General features: G+C 36.3%; 1 protein-coding gene across 2 annotated transcripts in view; it reads left to right on the forward strand.

Annotated features, from left to right (window-relative positions):
- Positions 1-7,695, forward strand: part of PI15 (peptidase inhibitor 15) — a 28,517-nt gene extending 20,822 nt beyond the window's left edge. For both annotated transcript variants that reach the window (XM_085325279.1, XM_085325269.1), the window contains exon 6: positions 1,675-7,695. In XM_085325279.1, coding sequence (XP_085181405.1) covers positions 1,675-1,810 — 136 coding nt within the window. In that variant the 3' untranslated portion in view covers positions 1,811-7,695. The remainder of the gene's footprint in view (positions 1-1,674) is intronic.
- Positions 7,696-15,378: the final 7,683 nt, after the last annotated feature.

A 15,378-nucleotide genomic window follows, 5' to 3' on the forward strand; every position in this document is an offset into this window, starting at 1 on the left:
AAACTTCTTCTCTGGAAGAGATTTTGGATAGAACTTTGATCTATAGGTAGCTGAATAAAGATTTTCACATAGATTTCTTGCACAGTCACAAAAAGGTACTGAATGGACTTCCGTGGCTTAAGGTCGTATTCCAAAGAATCAAGAAGGTTGGGTTAATTATGTTAGGTTTAGGGTTCTTGAGCACACATACAGACATGTCTTTGCCAGTGAATAAYGGCTATGTCCCTGTGAGCAGTCAGCTTGTGTGAACATCAGAATACAGGAATATTACACCCCCTGAGTTATTAAAATTGGAATTTGGTAAAGATTTGGGGGTTAGATCTCCAATAATTTTAACTGATGCCATGCTGTAATGCTGAAAAATATTTGTGCTTCTGAAATCAAGGGGAAGAAAAAAAAAGTTAAGAAGAATAGTTAAAAGGCTTACAAATGCCCTGTGTATAGTTAACTAATACAGGCTCACACAAATCAGTTACATGTTGTATAGGGAATAAAGCAAAAATCAGCTTTCAGTGAACTCTTTCTGGATTTCYATATCTGTTATCAAACTAAACATATTTCCTGAGCATTCAGTCTGCTGTACCCATTTGGAAGAGAAGTAGGAATGAGCAAATTATTTGAGAGATTCCTACTTTCTTCCAAGGCACATCCCAGACCAAGGCTTTTGATCCAATGTTATTGGCTAGGAGGTAGAGGATGAGAAAATGTTTCATAAATAGTTGCATTACTCACTGCTATACCACGTCACATGCAAACTACAGGAAAGTTCTCTGCTCTGTGAGACATAACATTTAAATAAAAAATCTAAGCTTACTTAACTTACTTTCTGCCTGCATCACGAGTGATACATGAATCTGTAAAAGCCTAGAGGTTTATATAAGCATCTAAAATTCTCAATGCTTTTTTCAGATGTTCCCAGGTCTTTCAGAGTTACCTCATTTCACGTGAGCGCTCTCCCAGACTTGAGCTCCTTTTCCCCAGAGCTCTATTAGAAATTGCATAGCTCCGTTTACCAGATGGGAGCTCGTGGCCCTCCTCCTCCCACTAGTACCTAAGAGACCCCTGAAAACTCACAAATATTTCTCTTTTTAAGACAGTACTGTTGTGAATAGTTTTCATCTTCCCTTTATCCTTTACCACCAATTTAGCCTCAGAGCTTCACAATGTGAACCCAGGCAGTTAACCTGATGGTAAGACTTWACTCAGTTGGTCTTTCCACCTTCCAATTACAAGTTTTTAAGATATCCTGAAGGACAAAAATGTCCAAGGAAAACCTTGCACCAGTATTTATGCTACTAACTTCCCATGAAAAAGAACCTGCTAGCTGATTATTATGTCTCAGATGTAGATTCAAAAGTCATCTGAGGGTAATAAAAGCAAAAGAATTGGGACTTTTACTTTACAAAWAGGACCCATAAAGGATATGGAATGGACCACTGGCATAGGATGACATGATCATTACCATCTGTATTTTGTTTTTTTTTTTTTTTGGAATCAGTAGATCAATATCTGTCAGTAAGCAGCTATAGGAATATAGTCACATATTTTGTGTAATTGGGCATTTATAGGACATCACTCAAAACGGGTACCACTAATGAATAGATTTTTCTCCTCAATATAAAATAGACTTTTCTATCAAATGACTAAGCATTCTTTTTCCTTTCTTATTTTCAGGGGGAACTGGATTGGAGAAGCACCATATAAAGTAGGAGTCCCATGTTCTGCCTGCCCTCCAAGTTATGGAGGCTCTTGTACTGACAATCTTTGTTTCCCAGGAGTAACATCAAATTACTTATATTGGTTTAAATAAGTTAACATGTTTACATATTTTTTTAATGGCTGAATAACAAGAAGCTTGTATATTGAATTTTGCACATATTATATATAGAGAGATTTTGTGATAATACCCTGATGATTTCTTTTTGTATGCTTTGTATAATTAGCTTTCAAAGTATAGAATTAATTTGTTTTTAACACTTTGGAATTTATGACTCACATTAACCATTTTAGATTAACATTRTGTAAAGAAGAGAAAACTAATTTTCACCTTAGCAAGTGTAGCTTTCTGAAGATTAGGTTCTATTAAAAGCACATTAAGAAATCCTGTCAATTTATATATAAAATATGACTTCCCTTTTAAAATGGTAGGTCTAAAAAGAGAGGGGTCATTGTTTTAACACTGTGCTTTAAAACAGAGTATAACATGCAAAAGTAACAAACTGTCCCCCCATTACCAGTTACTCCCATTTACACCTGTGCTTTCATCTGCCATGTCAATGGGACTCTGAGAAGAGGAAAACATATGTGCAAGAGAAACTGCAGGATGTTACCTACCTCATGCACAACAGTGATGGATTTATGACATTTCAAGAGCTCAGCACACGGCTGCTGCTATCATCAATAATGCCTGTGTGCACATGGGAAGAGTAGAGAATAAGGAACCACACTGGCCAACATGCGGTGGCTATTAACTCACACACCTGAAGTCTTACCTAACCAGAGAGCTACACGACATCCCTCTAAGTATACTGGTAAAATCAATGCAATCACATTTTTCGTTCCTGCTCCCTTGTCCATCAGAATATGGTATAAAAAGTACTTTGCAGCAGTATATTTACTTCTGTATAGAAAGCCAAGAAATATATTGCTACAAAGCAACTTTAAATCAATACACGACATCCACATCAAGTCTTTTACCACCATATGTTTACCAATATATGTGCTGTCCCGCTGTCTGAAACACAGCCAGGTGAAACTTTCAAGGATAGTWTAGACCTAAAAGTAGGTAAGAGCATTTTGCAAATAAAAGACTACAAACTCATTGGGCTTAATTAAAACTTAATACARGCTTGTGAGAAAAATTCCAAATTACTAAAGCAATTGCCAGGGTCCTTTAAAATATATTGTGCTATTTCCTCAAAATGTTTGTATGAATTTATAAAAAGTGAATCTATTTATTCACACTCTTCCTGCCAAAAACTGAATGTCTTGTGGGTCCTTACTAGAACATTTATAAAGAGAGCCTACACTTTATGCCAGAATATGGTAAAGGTAGTTTCTTTGAAAAGCAAATCGTAAAAAAGAGAAAATCCAACATCTGCCCCAACTACTATGTATAACTGTCATTGAAATGTTTTGGCTTTATATTTTTTGGCAGAAAGTACTCCCCATTAAATATACATGTTTACTCTGCTTGCACTGCGAAGTTTAGACCTCTGAAATTCGTGAACTTTGACAAGCAATATCGACTAGAACGAACATAGCAATAGAGCATAGTTTCATGAGTACTACACATGTATGTTTCTTTACGTCACTAATTCAGTGCTTACGAGGGTGTTTAAGGCAGTCTGTCACCAGAATATGAAGTATCATATTAGTGATTAAAAAAAAAAGTGAGAATTTTTCACATTAATTCATTTTTTTTTTCCAACAAGATAACCTTAATGGGTGGAATGGGCTCCACAGTGTGTTAAATGCAACAGCCCTTCTCCATCTATCCATAATCTGATTGCTCAGAGAAAGTCAGCAGTTGATCTGTAGCTCTTCTGGTTAGTGACACTGCCGTACCTGACGGGACAATAAAATGTGTCCTTGCTCTAGAAGAACAACACCTGTGATATTCTGCTAACTTTTATCCTTACAATTGCAGTATAAACATCTTTCCTTATAGTTTGAAAGTAGACAGTGTTTGGGCAGTGCTCACTCAGTGAAGTGCTTAGGCTGAGTAAAATCCAGTCCTGTTTCGGGAGTGAAACACAACCTCTTTGCATCATTTATGTACACATCAAAAGAGTTCTGTGAGACAAAACTGCTAAGTGGGTCATCAGCCCTCAGCCAGAGCAGTTTTGAACAAAGCTGCATGGAGCAGATGCATTTTTGTTCTGCAGAACAAGTCTTTTTTAGAGGTAAAGACAGTTATAGTTAGAACAGTGCACCTTTACATTGCCTCGCACTTACAGTATTTTTTGTGTAATACAACATAGGAAGTAGAGCATAAATAAGAGTTCAGGTTAAGCTGCAGAACCTACAGCAGTAGGTCTGATATATAACTATGCACTTTGGAACTTGCAACTTGCATGTTGTATGGTACACTTTCCAAACAGGACTAGACGTTGTAAAATAATTTATAATTCTGTAATTCAGCTGAAATTATTATAACGGGTATATATGTTATTGTATCTGTTACTTTTTAAGTTTCTACAAATTTTGTGGAATATTTTGTTTTCTGTGGGTATAGGAAACTTTTTACAAACAGGTATGTAGGTTTTTCACATCCCGTAATGGTGCTAGGGATTATCTATTGTAATCACACTGTAGTTGACAGCAGTAAAAATAATCTGGGTATAAACCATTTCATAAGAGCAGCTCCTGATAAAACCAGCCACAAGCACTCAAGCATTCATCTGAATATTTTTAATTTAACAGAGGCGATTACAGCTAGTCAGACGTTTGACTACCACGTGAAATTTGCCCTTCTGCTTTTTTAATAAGTGGTTTACTGTAGGCCTTTCTGTATTATCTGTTTGAATCTCTTTAATTTCTATGATCATTTTTTCTTGGGTTGGATGACAATGCCAGCAAACATCTACTTTGATTGCCAGTGTCAGCGCTGCTTCGTTGGTTATGTGGCACAAAGCACTGCAACAACAAATGTGCTGAAATGTACTGAAGACTTCATTTGTTTTTTGCAGAATATATGCGCTGATACTGAGGCAGATTCTTGGCGAGCTCAAGGTTACAGTGAGGCAGTTTGCCCCTGGTTGCTGTTCTGATAATATTAAAGGTCTGAATCAATTCCTTCTAAGCAGAGTAGTATGCCTTTAAAGATAGCCTGGCCACTGAGGGAATTATCTCAGACTTTCATTCTCTTCTAAATATAAAGCTATAAAGGTTTACATGTGCTAAAATAATGTTAAAATATTTGTGGTCAAAGTATTATGAGAGCTATAAGAGTAAAAAGGAAGTAATTGATATCATTAATCATTGAGTGCAGCTGTTTATACCATAATAACTGCTTGTGATTTTTTGGCTCATTTAAACTTCAAAGGTGATGGGTAGCAATTGATGCCTTTTGGTGCTAACCTGTGTTCTGGTGCTGAAGTTATATATTATTTTTGTGAAAGATGAGGTTTACTTCTGATATTACCATACACACTCCAGTGTTTGTGAGTTTTTTTCTGTTTAAACATATAATTTACCAAGTCAAATTGGCAAAGTCCTTTTTTATAGTTGTTTCAGGCTCTAATGAGAGTTTTACATGCATCAGAGGGGAAAGTGTATTCCTGTTCAAAACCAAAACAAACAGGAACCTCCCCTCATCACAACAGCCTGTGGAAAAAATTAAGGGCAGACTAAGACCTCTGACAGTAATGATTTCAGACTGATGTTAAGCAGATTTTAGTGATCCCAAATTCTCTCTCTGGAGTAATAAATGACTTCAGAAAACCTGAGCTTGACCTTGCACACTTGAGAAGCAGTATGTTCCCTTTCTCTTGAGATCAGCTTGTTCCTCTCTGAAGTCAAGATGAGTTGGATCAGGCCCCATTGAAACTATGACAGGTTTGATGTATCCTTTGTAGGAGTGAGAAAACTGGGTTCCACTAGAGCTATACAAACAGCAAAATTAGACCTCGGTGTCATGTCCTACCAACACGGGGAAATACCTAGGAATCTGAAAGAGGAAAGCTCCCACAGCAAAAGTATTCTGTATCACAGCTAGGACCTAATGGAAAGACGTGTGTGTGTGTGTGTGTGTGTGTGTGTGTGTGTATGTGTGTCTACTCCTCAAGGAAGAGGTTGTAGGCATGGATGCCCTCTTGTGGCTGAGAATGCTCATATATTTAGGTTTGATTTACTATAAATCCAAAAGGTTTTAGATTTTTTTTTAAAACAAACACATACCAATTTTCTGTTTATTTTCTTTCAAGTTATTGGCATTGATTTAAAGACATGTGAACTGGTCCTTTCYATTTCATTGAGATATAAGGCCTATCACATACCACCTCTGTTTCTGTTTTGTRTACAGAATTCAATAACAATTGCATTTGCTTTCGCTGTTACTTAACACACAAAGTTTCCTGAGTATGAGGTAAAASAGAGCTAATAAGATGTCAGAAGAATTTTTAGGAGGTGTAAATTAGATATAGTTCTTAAAAAGCAGGGGATAGGAAACCTAATTACTCAGATACTAAATCTTACTGATACCTAAAAAAATATGTTCCCAAATAAGACCAAATAAGGGTTTAAATTTGCTTATGACAGCTAAGTTTTCAAGACAAAACTTATTTTTCTCTTCTAAAATGAAATGATCTCATAGAATCTGAGCACACAGCATTTTAATGGTGTTTTTTAAAAATGTGCATAATAAAAAATTCTTATGTTCTGCTTGTTAGCTCATAATTKGTCTGATTATCTTAAAGTACATAAACCTTCACATTTTTGTTTATAAGGGGAACAYTATTTTTCTCTCAATAGCAACCTGAAATAACCACGGCCTTCTCAAATTGTTTTCTTTCAATAGAAAATAAATTTAAAAAGCAGAAAAAATAACAACAAATACACATCTGATTAATTCAAGATCTGATTTTTAATTAATCTTTACTGATCATAATTTCAAGACTTTCTGCTGCTTAATCTTCAGATACTGAGTCTGTCTTAGGATATAGCTAATTTCTGCTAATGGAGAGCTTTAGCTCACATCACGAGCTTTTTTAAATTCAYACAAGTTAATGGAACAGGCATATGGAACTGTTGATAGCTACCCATACTCTGCCGAACTACACTTTGTGAAATACTGCAGAGAAAAACAGATTGAAATGGTTGCAATTCAATATTATCTTCCTGTCTTCTGCCAAAAGACAACARTGAAAAAGATTTTATAATTCCTCCAGCTTTTGGCACCTTATCATTTGGCAATCAGGTGGCAAATTCTTTTAAAATCCTTCTTATTGTCAATCCATATAAATTATGTGTTGGGTTTTTTTTTGGCCGGCAGGAGAAGAGAGGGAATGTCCTCAGGTTATATGTTTAGTTCATAACAGTCAGTAGTTCAAATCATTGGGCTGTACATCATGCTGCAAACTCACTRGATCTTCAATACATCATCATATAAGTCAGGAATATCTTGGAAACAATATTTAGAGTAATAAAGTTGTTCCTTGAGAGTGGATGGTAATATTGGATTCTAACGACTCTGAGGAGTTAAATGTCTTTGCTTCATGTGGGGTGCTCTTATGTAATTGAAAAGGTGCTTAAAGGCAGGCTTCACTTAAGAAGCAAACCATTTACAGCTGCTTTTCTATTTTTATATGCAGTAAAAAAATAGAATTTTTCTGAGGATTGAAAAATGTTGAGAATTGGAAAGTGATGACATTTCTACTCTTTCTATCTGAACCCAAGCCAAAGCAATGTTAAGTATTTATGCAATGAAGTCCYTTTCCCCCTTTCATCATATATTTTCATGATTTCCTGCTTAAATTTTTTTGATAAATGTGTGGGCAGGGTTGTTTCTGGTTTTTCAGAGAAGAGAGTTTGTTCTGTAACATACGTCTTGCAGTGAACTTACCAATATTGTATTATTTTCATATTGTCATATGATGCTATACATATTATACCTGAGATATGAATCTGTATCCCTGTTTCAACTTCTGATATTATGAAACCATAAAGAAATGTACATCATTTTGATCCATTTTGTAACACATATGCATTTAAATAAATAATTAAAATGATTCTTTGATGTTTCTTTGAGGTATCTTTTGTTATTTCCTTTGTTGTTTTGCTTTATTTTTTCCTATCTTAATAGAAAAAGGAAAGTTTTCAGGAACCTAGTAAAGGGCATATCTAAACCTCAATTTAAATTCAGTTTTAATATATCTAAATAACTGATCATGCTTCACATTTGAGATCCGTTATATCCTTGAAATCTTTTGTATCCACCACATTGACATATGCCAGGACAATTCCTATCTTCTGGTATCAAGAACTTGAGCTCTTCAGTAGAATTAGTGGTCAGAGGATGTTTTCTTATGTGCTTCTGGCCAGGAAGACAAATCTGAAATGCAAATTCATTTATGAAAAAGTACCATTGTCTACTTGGCCAAGTTCTYTTCCACCCTAATTAATGTAGTACAAAACACAGTGGTATTTACATTATGCCTAATATAAAACTATGTGCTCTTAATAAGCATTTCAGAAAACCTTCGAAGGGTTCAGAAATTGTTCCTAAAAATTACTTAGAAGGAACTATGCTGTGGTAAAAAAGGAGAGCAATTCTTCATCAACTAAGCAATTTTTCTTCCACCTGTCTTGGTAGAACCAAGGCTGTAAAAGCTATTGTTGAAAACAAAACACCAGAAATATATATTCTGTCAAAGAAAAAAAGGAAGCTATATCATGAGAACAAAGGAGAAAAAAAGGAGGAAGGGAAGGCAATATTAGAATAGTTTCTGAACACTTTCCCCCTGGATATAGGAAAGGCCTGAAGAAAAATTTAGAGATTCAGCTAGGAGGAAATTGTGTCTCAGAAAGTGGGGAATAGTGGAAGGAAGAACAGATTCCTTGGGAAAGCCACAGCAGAGTTTCTCTAATGTGTTCTTTTTTGTTTACTGACATTGTGCATTCTTCATCACGCCTGTCTGTGGTGTAGAAGTAGACTGAAATTTGAAATGAATTTGTACATGTGAGTAAACACAGTCCAAGCTGTTAGCTCACTTTTGTCCATTGCAGTATGATTATATCAAATGCAAACTGATGGCCAGCAATATTGAGCGCTGTTGCTCTGCTCTTCTTAGTCTGTTCCYAGCACTACTTGAACTCCAACTGAAAGAATGGTGTTTTTTTGTTCAGTTGCTTACCTCTGGATGGCTATGATTTGGTTTCTTGTTCTCCTCCTGTCTTACTCCTCTCTCATCTTTCTCCTTGAACTGTGAATTATCTGCAGTTTTTGGAAAGACAATCCTAARCTAAATTAATCCATTTAATCCATATTTTCTCCATTTTCTCCCTGTTTTCATTTTCTCTGCATTTTCCTTTCTCTTTGGGTTTCAGCACACAAACTAAGCAGTGATAGTAAGTTGTATCATGTTTAAATCACCTATAGTATATTCAGACATCATCAGAATGATAGATATGCTTATGGCTAATAATGAAATGTAATTAAAAAAAAAAAAACACTATTAACCTAAATGTATATATACCCAGAACAGTAACTAATGAAATGGAGTTAGTTCTGAGACTGAGTCTGAACTGGCGACTGAACATTTCCATTGTGTGCTGTGTGGGTCTCCTAGTTTTCAACATATTGGTTTAAGGTCTCCATGCCTTAACTTTCTATCTACAGAAAGCCATACATGGAGGAGCTGATACATTTGTGACTTTCACCTGAATATAGGGCTGGATGCAGTCAGAGTGTGTGATCTCRGGTGTAGGGACTTAGAATCACTCACAGAATCCACTGGTCAAACTTAAGAGGTAATCTAAACTTTAATTTGGATGGGAGAATAACATCACTGTTGTCCAAAGGCTGCAAATCCACTTATTGCACTTGTACAATGATCTGGGCTGCCTTTACCTCACTGCACTGGGATTCTCTTCTGTAAATTAGTAGATTCTGTTCTCCTCTTTCTTGAGAAAATGTCTACCATGGCAATACAGCCAATATATGCGTCCACCTTGGTGACAACTTCATATATCCTCAGGTATGCCAGTGTGGCATCCCAGCCATTTATAGCTTAGGAGAGAGGCAGAGCGCTTCACTCTCATGAGATCACACAGTGCCTGGAAGCCTAGTCATACCACTTTGTTTGGCTTGTCTTAGTTGTCCCTTTACAAATCTCTAAGTCCCCAGAGATTTTGCATGAGAAATATTTTTTTTTTAGCTCTGTTTGTTTTATTTCCAGCTATTAATAGGATAAATTAATAATTACTTGATCAATCAGACTAATTTTTCCTATGTTGTCAATGTAGTCCCTTTTTTTTCACTGGAGAACCATCTTAGTAATTATTATTCCTTATGTAAATGATAGGTCTTTAGAGCATCTTCTTGAAAATAAAATAGAAAAGAATATGAAGATTTCGCCATAATTTATAATAGGAATTGAGAATACACTTTCACAAGTCAGTAGTCCTTATAATATTTTTTTACTTGCTGTGAGACTTCATTTTGAGCTCTAGCTCCATCAGGTTGAATTCCTCTTTTACCTGAGACAAGTTAGGTTTATTTGCTTTTTTTTCTGTGAAATTTACCACTTGATTGGCTCCAATGCATTTTTTTGAAAAAAGCTTGAAGGTTTGTCTGTAAGCCCAAGACTCTCTCTCAAGTCTTGCTCAAACATATCTGTTGCTGCAGCCTTAGAGTGCTGTTTTGCAGTCTTCTGCAGACATTGGCAACCGTGAGCGATGGTTGATTTGAACCAATACAGGCCTTGGATAATGATAGAAGATTTTTGCACCTAGGTCACATCCAAAGCCTCCTCTGTAACTGAATGTATTGAAATTCATGTTTTTATTAGCAACTTTGGTAGATGAGTCTAACATTTTGACCATATCATTTTACTAGCACGAGATTTTAGTGTCTCTAAACCTTTAATGTCCCTATATCCATTTAAGCACTGTAGAAACCCTGGCTTTCAGCTTTTGGCTGAATTCAATCTTGGCACTATTTTTCCTGCATCATTCTTTATAGAGCCTTTATATCTCTTCCGTGTTTTCTGGATCACATGCATTGTTAAATGCTTCAAACTCACTGTGATCTACCTGCAGATCTTGCCAAATTAAATTCTCCCCATGTCTGCTATTTTCATTAAACAGTAGCGGCATTTTTCCTTTTTTAAACTTTCTTCAAAACCTCTATTTCTTTCCACAGTGGAATGAGCTTCTTGTCATCTTTTTCACTCCTCCCATGGCCATGTCTGCGAAACCATCACACAAATATAGTCTTACTGGTTGTATGACACAGCTGCCGCAAAAGGTCTGAATTTAAATACCTTTCAGAGTATATTGCAACTAAGAATCAGGTGAGAAACATTGTTTGTATTGCTTTCTGATTCCTAGAGCTGTGACTCTATCCAGTTCCTCTGAAAAATCAGCTTATGATGAAGGGACTTATCATGGGTACATGGACCTTGGAACAACCTGGCTGTAGATGCTCTGCAATGACAGGGCTCTTGAAAACAGCCTCAAATTCCTCAACTGTTTTGGCTCTTTTCTGTCCTAAGAATGAACTTCTTTCATAAGGCCAATGGCTTGATATGCTTTTAATTCCCAAATACATGCTCTTTACTCCAGTTCAAGTACAGTTTCTTTCATTTCCATGATTTATTCACCCAGATATTGATCTGTTATTTTGTAGGAATCATCCTGAATTTTAGCCATGTACCTTGTACTCAAAACTTCTTCTGCAAAGTTTTGAGGAGTCTTTCAGGTAAAAATAAGGCAATTTTTTGACTATCTTTCCTTTCATTCATGCCCTTTCATGTAAAAAAAACCCACAAACACGGTTTAGCTGCTGTCTGCAATATTGGTATGTCAAGATATTTTTACCTTTTCAGGGTTTTTTAACCTATTTTCAAGTTTTTATTCTTATACATATTGTTATTTTATTATTATTATTTATTTTTTTGCCTTAAAGCCACTCCAAGTTTTTCCTAGAGGCTTACGGTGGTTCGCATAGCCTTTAGTGCAAATGATTCCCCTCCCTCCCAACAAACTTTTCTACCAGACTTCAGATATCATTTTTCTTTTCTGTCATCTTTCCTACCTGTCAGTAATGCTTGGTCAATATCGATGTCATTGAATCTTCCTCATATTTGATAACTTTGTGACTGCTGCTTGCAAGAAATCAACTCTTTCCCCTCCCCCCAAGTCAGTATCTTACTGACTGTACATAACAGGTTCATAGAACCCCACATCATGGTGCTTTCTGTGAAACTCTTCTCTTAAATACTACTGTTTAGTTATATATACTGCTATATAAGCATACAGCTAAGGAGAACAATATGGAGTCAAACTGCAAACTTTGAAATCTATGAAATTTGTATTGTTTATTCCAGTGGAGCTAGAATTTCACCTATGCTAAGCCGAGGCTTTTCCAGTCTTTTCTAAGTAGTACTATTTTACCTCGGTTAAAGAGAGAAGAAACTTTAGAGATAGCTAAAATTCACTTCTATCCACTTCTCCAAGAGTTGTGTAAGCGGATAGCAGAGAAACAGGGGTTAGGAAATGAAGAAAATATATCAGAAAGAACAAAATGCCAGCTGAATCAAACTAAGCAAATGGAAAATATAATGTTAGCTTTGAGTCTTTGGAAATTTTGCCTTTGGCACAAGCTGTTTATTCAGGTTTTGTGTAATGAAGACATCATAATGTGGAGTTGATTTTAGATGTGAGGACATTTCTGTAATCCTAGCAGCTGGGTTTACAAAAGCAACAGAGTCATTAGAAGTATTTAACTGAACAGTATAAAATAAGTAAAATATTAGATTTGAGTCAAAAACTTAACTCCATCAAAACTTGTTATTTTCTAACAGAAAAGCAAAGTGCTTTATGTACTGACTACTTTTTACTCCTAACTGGTGGAATCAAAAATGAGTTCTTCATGCCATCCTAAACTCCTACTCTAAATTGCTACAATCATATTGTATTTATGCTGCATGTTTTCTGCAAATACATGTTGACTTTTATCACTATTTTAAAATATATATCTCCATCTACACTGATGCTATTATATCCTTGACAATGTTAAAATAGTCTTTTTGAGTCCCAACCAATCAGAAAATACTGGTTCTTAAAACTGCCACAGACAATTTACTGTTTATTATAATATAAATGATTTTTTTCAGAGCAACATAAATTAAATTAGCTTCAATTCTTAGTTCAGACTACTATCTCTTTTCAGAATTGCTCACAATTATATTCATGAATATCATATTCCTCTGCTTATGAGAGGTATTAATATGATAGTCCATGCATTACATGGCAAAGCAGCTGGGAAGTAAAGTTAGGATCCAAAAAAATCACTTGATTATTTAAAGGGTTGCTTAAACAGAATATAAGTGCCTAAATCCAACAAAGTGATAAAGAATCTTCTTTCCCTCCTAACGATTTCTGCATATGCTGCTGTATACACAGAGCCTGTTTACCTTTTTCCAACGGGGAAAGGAAAGTTCAGTTTTGCCATCCCATGCATGAAGGGCTGCAGCCTGGCATCTTGGCACAGTTAAAAACAGAGGCTCAGAAGAGCTCTAGAAAATTAGACTTGGTTGCTTTGCTGTCAGGGAAGGAAAAAGGAGGGTAAAATGGTAGTAGGTAGTGCTGCTTCTTTAAAAGTTTGGTCCTTTCCTGTAGAGCCTATGTTTTAGACAACTCACAAGGGAAGCAGGTGTCTTAGAGGTAGTTTCTTCTTCACCCTGAGGGGAGTCAAGCCCCATCTCACACTCAGGGGACTGTGCTCTGTCTAACGCCTTGCTCTGAGGCAGGTAGGTAAGCAAGGAGAAGTAAGCAAGGAGAAGCCACAGCCGAGCAGCCAAGTATGAAAGAGTCATGCAACTATGAGGAGACCGAGGGAAAGGAAAGCAGTCTCCTCTTGTGGTTTGGACACTTCACTTGAAGAGTTATGGATCCCAGCCCCTGCTGTCATGGCTGTGGCTGCTGCAGACAATGATTTTAGCATGTAATATGTATAACATCACACGTTCCTTGGTAAACATAACATAAAACCGGATTGTCCTGGGAACACAGGCTAGACCTCATAAACCACTGGGTTTACTCTAAGAAACAATATATGTCTTACCTGTGAGGAGAGAGTTCACTTTCCTTCTCTCTCTTACATAGACTGGGTGAGCCCTGAAAAGATCTAGGTAAGAGTTGGCTGTAAGATGGTTTTTGCTTATTCATATATGCACAAAAATTCCCCAAAGAATTTTTGGAAATAAGCTGAAATATTTAAATTGATGAGTATGCTCTCTTGGGTGTTTTTAAGCTCAGATGATTGAACTGCTCTTTAGAGAACCATAAATCTTTTCTTACATATTTTCTTATTTCTACTAGAATGGCAGGATTGAAATAAAAAGRGGGGCTTCTCAGGCTAGAATGTCTGAAGTTCAGATTTTTTCACTCTTACTCCAGTTGTGTAGCTGAAGTATGACTGGCTGAATTTAGTAGATATAATAGCAGAATAACATAATGCAATGATAAAGGCATGGTGGCAAAACAAAGAATCTGGTATTTATCTGTGCATGTTAATATATATGCAGATCTGCATATATTCCTAGGCTTTAACATTCCATATCCATGAGAAGCTTGGCAAACCTGAGCATTACTACAAAGAGTATATATCAATCCATAAAACTTACTTCATAACTTTTTTCTCCAGTGCTTTAGCCAAGCCTCACCATGTGTGTGCATTAGGAACTCTTGACAAAAGCCAGCTGAGGCCTGAAATGTTGGGAATTTGCCCTCTTCACCCTTATGAATAAATCTTTCTTTAAAAGCAAGGAAAAAAAAAACTTGGCTTGGAATGTCTCAGCATGCTGACTGTGCACAAACTAAGGTTGGAATAATCATGCATTACTGTGATTTGTTTTTGTATTGACTTCTTGTCAAGTTTTTAAAAAAGAATACAAGTATTATAATTTCTTATTGCTGTGTACTGGGTGCTTGCCAGATAGTTAAGAAGGGACAGCTGCTAGCTCTCAGGATGTGCCAGTGGATATACTGAGATTTTTTTTTAACCAATGCATTCAGAACSCTATAACATTCCAGCAAGCAGAATACCATTTGCTTGCCTTGAAAGGGAGCTCTAGGAAAGCACTCAATGCAGTTGTAACTGTCATTTTAGAGGAGGACAGAGGTGAAATCTGCACTGTGAGATGAGCTAACTCTTTGTGGACCACCAGCGAGTGCTCTGCAAGCCACATTTTGTGAACCATTTCTGTGAATGATGCAAAATGAGTGCATGGTCTGGTAAAACCAAAGAAAAATGTTCTGTCTGTCTCTACATACCCGTAAGTGTAGACTCTGCCAGTTTAACCCCAACARCTAAAACAAAAATAATGCTTGCCACCAAAATGAGTCGGTACTCACAATCAGGATGTCTTACAAGTGTACAGTACATATAATACAGGTGCAATGAGGGACATGGCAGCTATAAATGATCAGAGTCTAAACACTGAAGAAACACTTTTATTGTGTGTGAGGGGGAATGAAGAAAGAAGCAGTTGCTCTCTGACTGAACTGAGAGGTTGAGATGTGCTGGAGGAGAAGAGACCCGGGCAAAGTTCTCCATAAGTGTGCTCCCCCTGTTCCTTTTAGACATAAACATGGGAGAGTATAATTTTTCCACTTAAAAATAAAGTCTGTAGGAGTCATTTGGTGTTGAAT

The sequence above is a fragment of the Rhea americana genome, unplaced genomic scaffold, assembly GCF_003343005.1.
Source record: "Rhea americana isolate MKP2758 unplaced genomic scaffold, rheAme1 scaffold_121, whole genome shotgun sequence".
Taxonomy (NCBI): Eukaryota; Metazoa; Chordata; class Aves; order Rheiformes; family Rheidae; genus Rhea; species Rhea americana.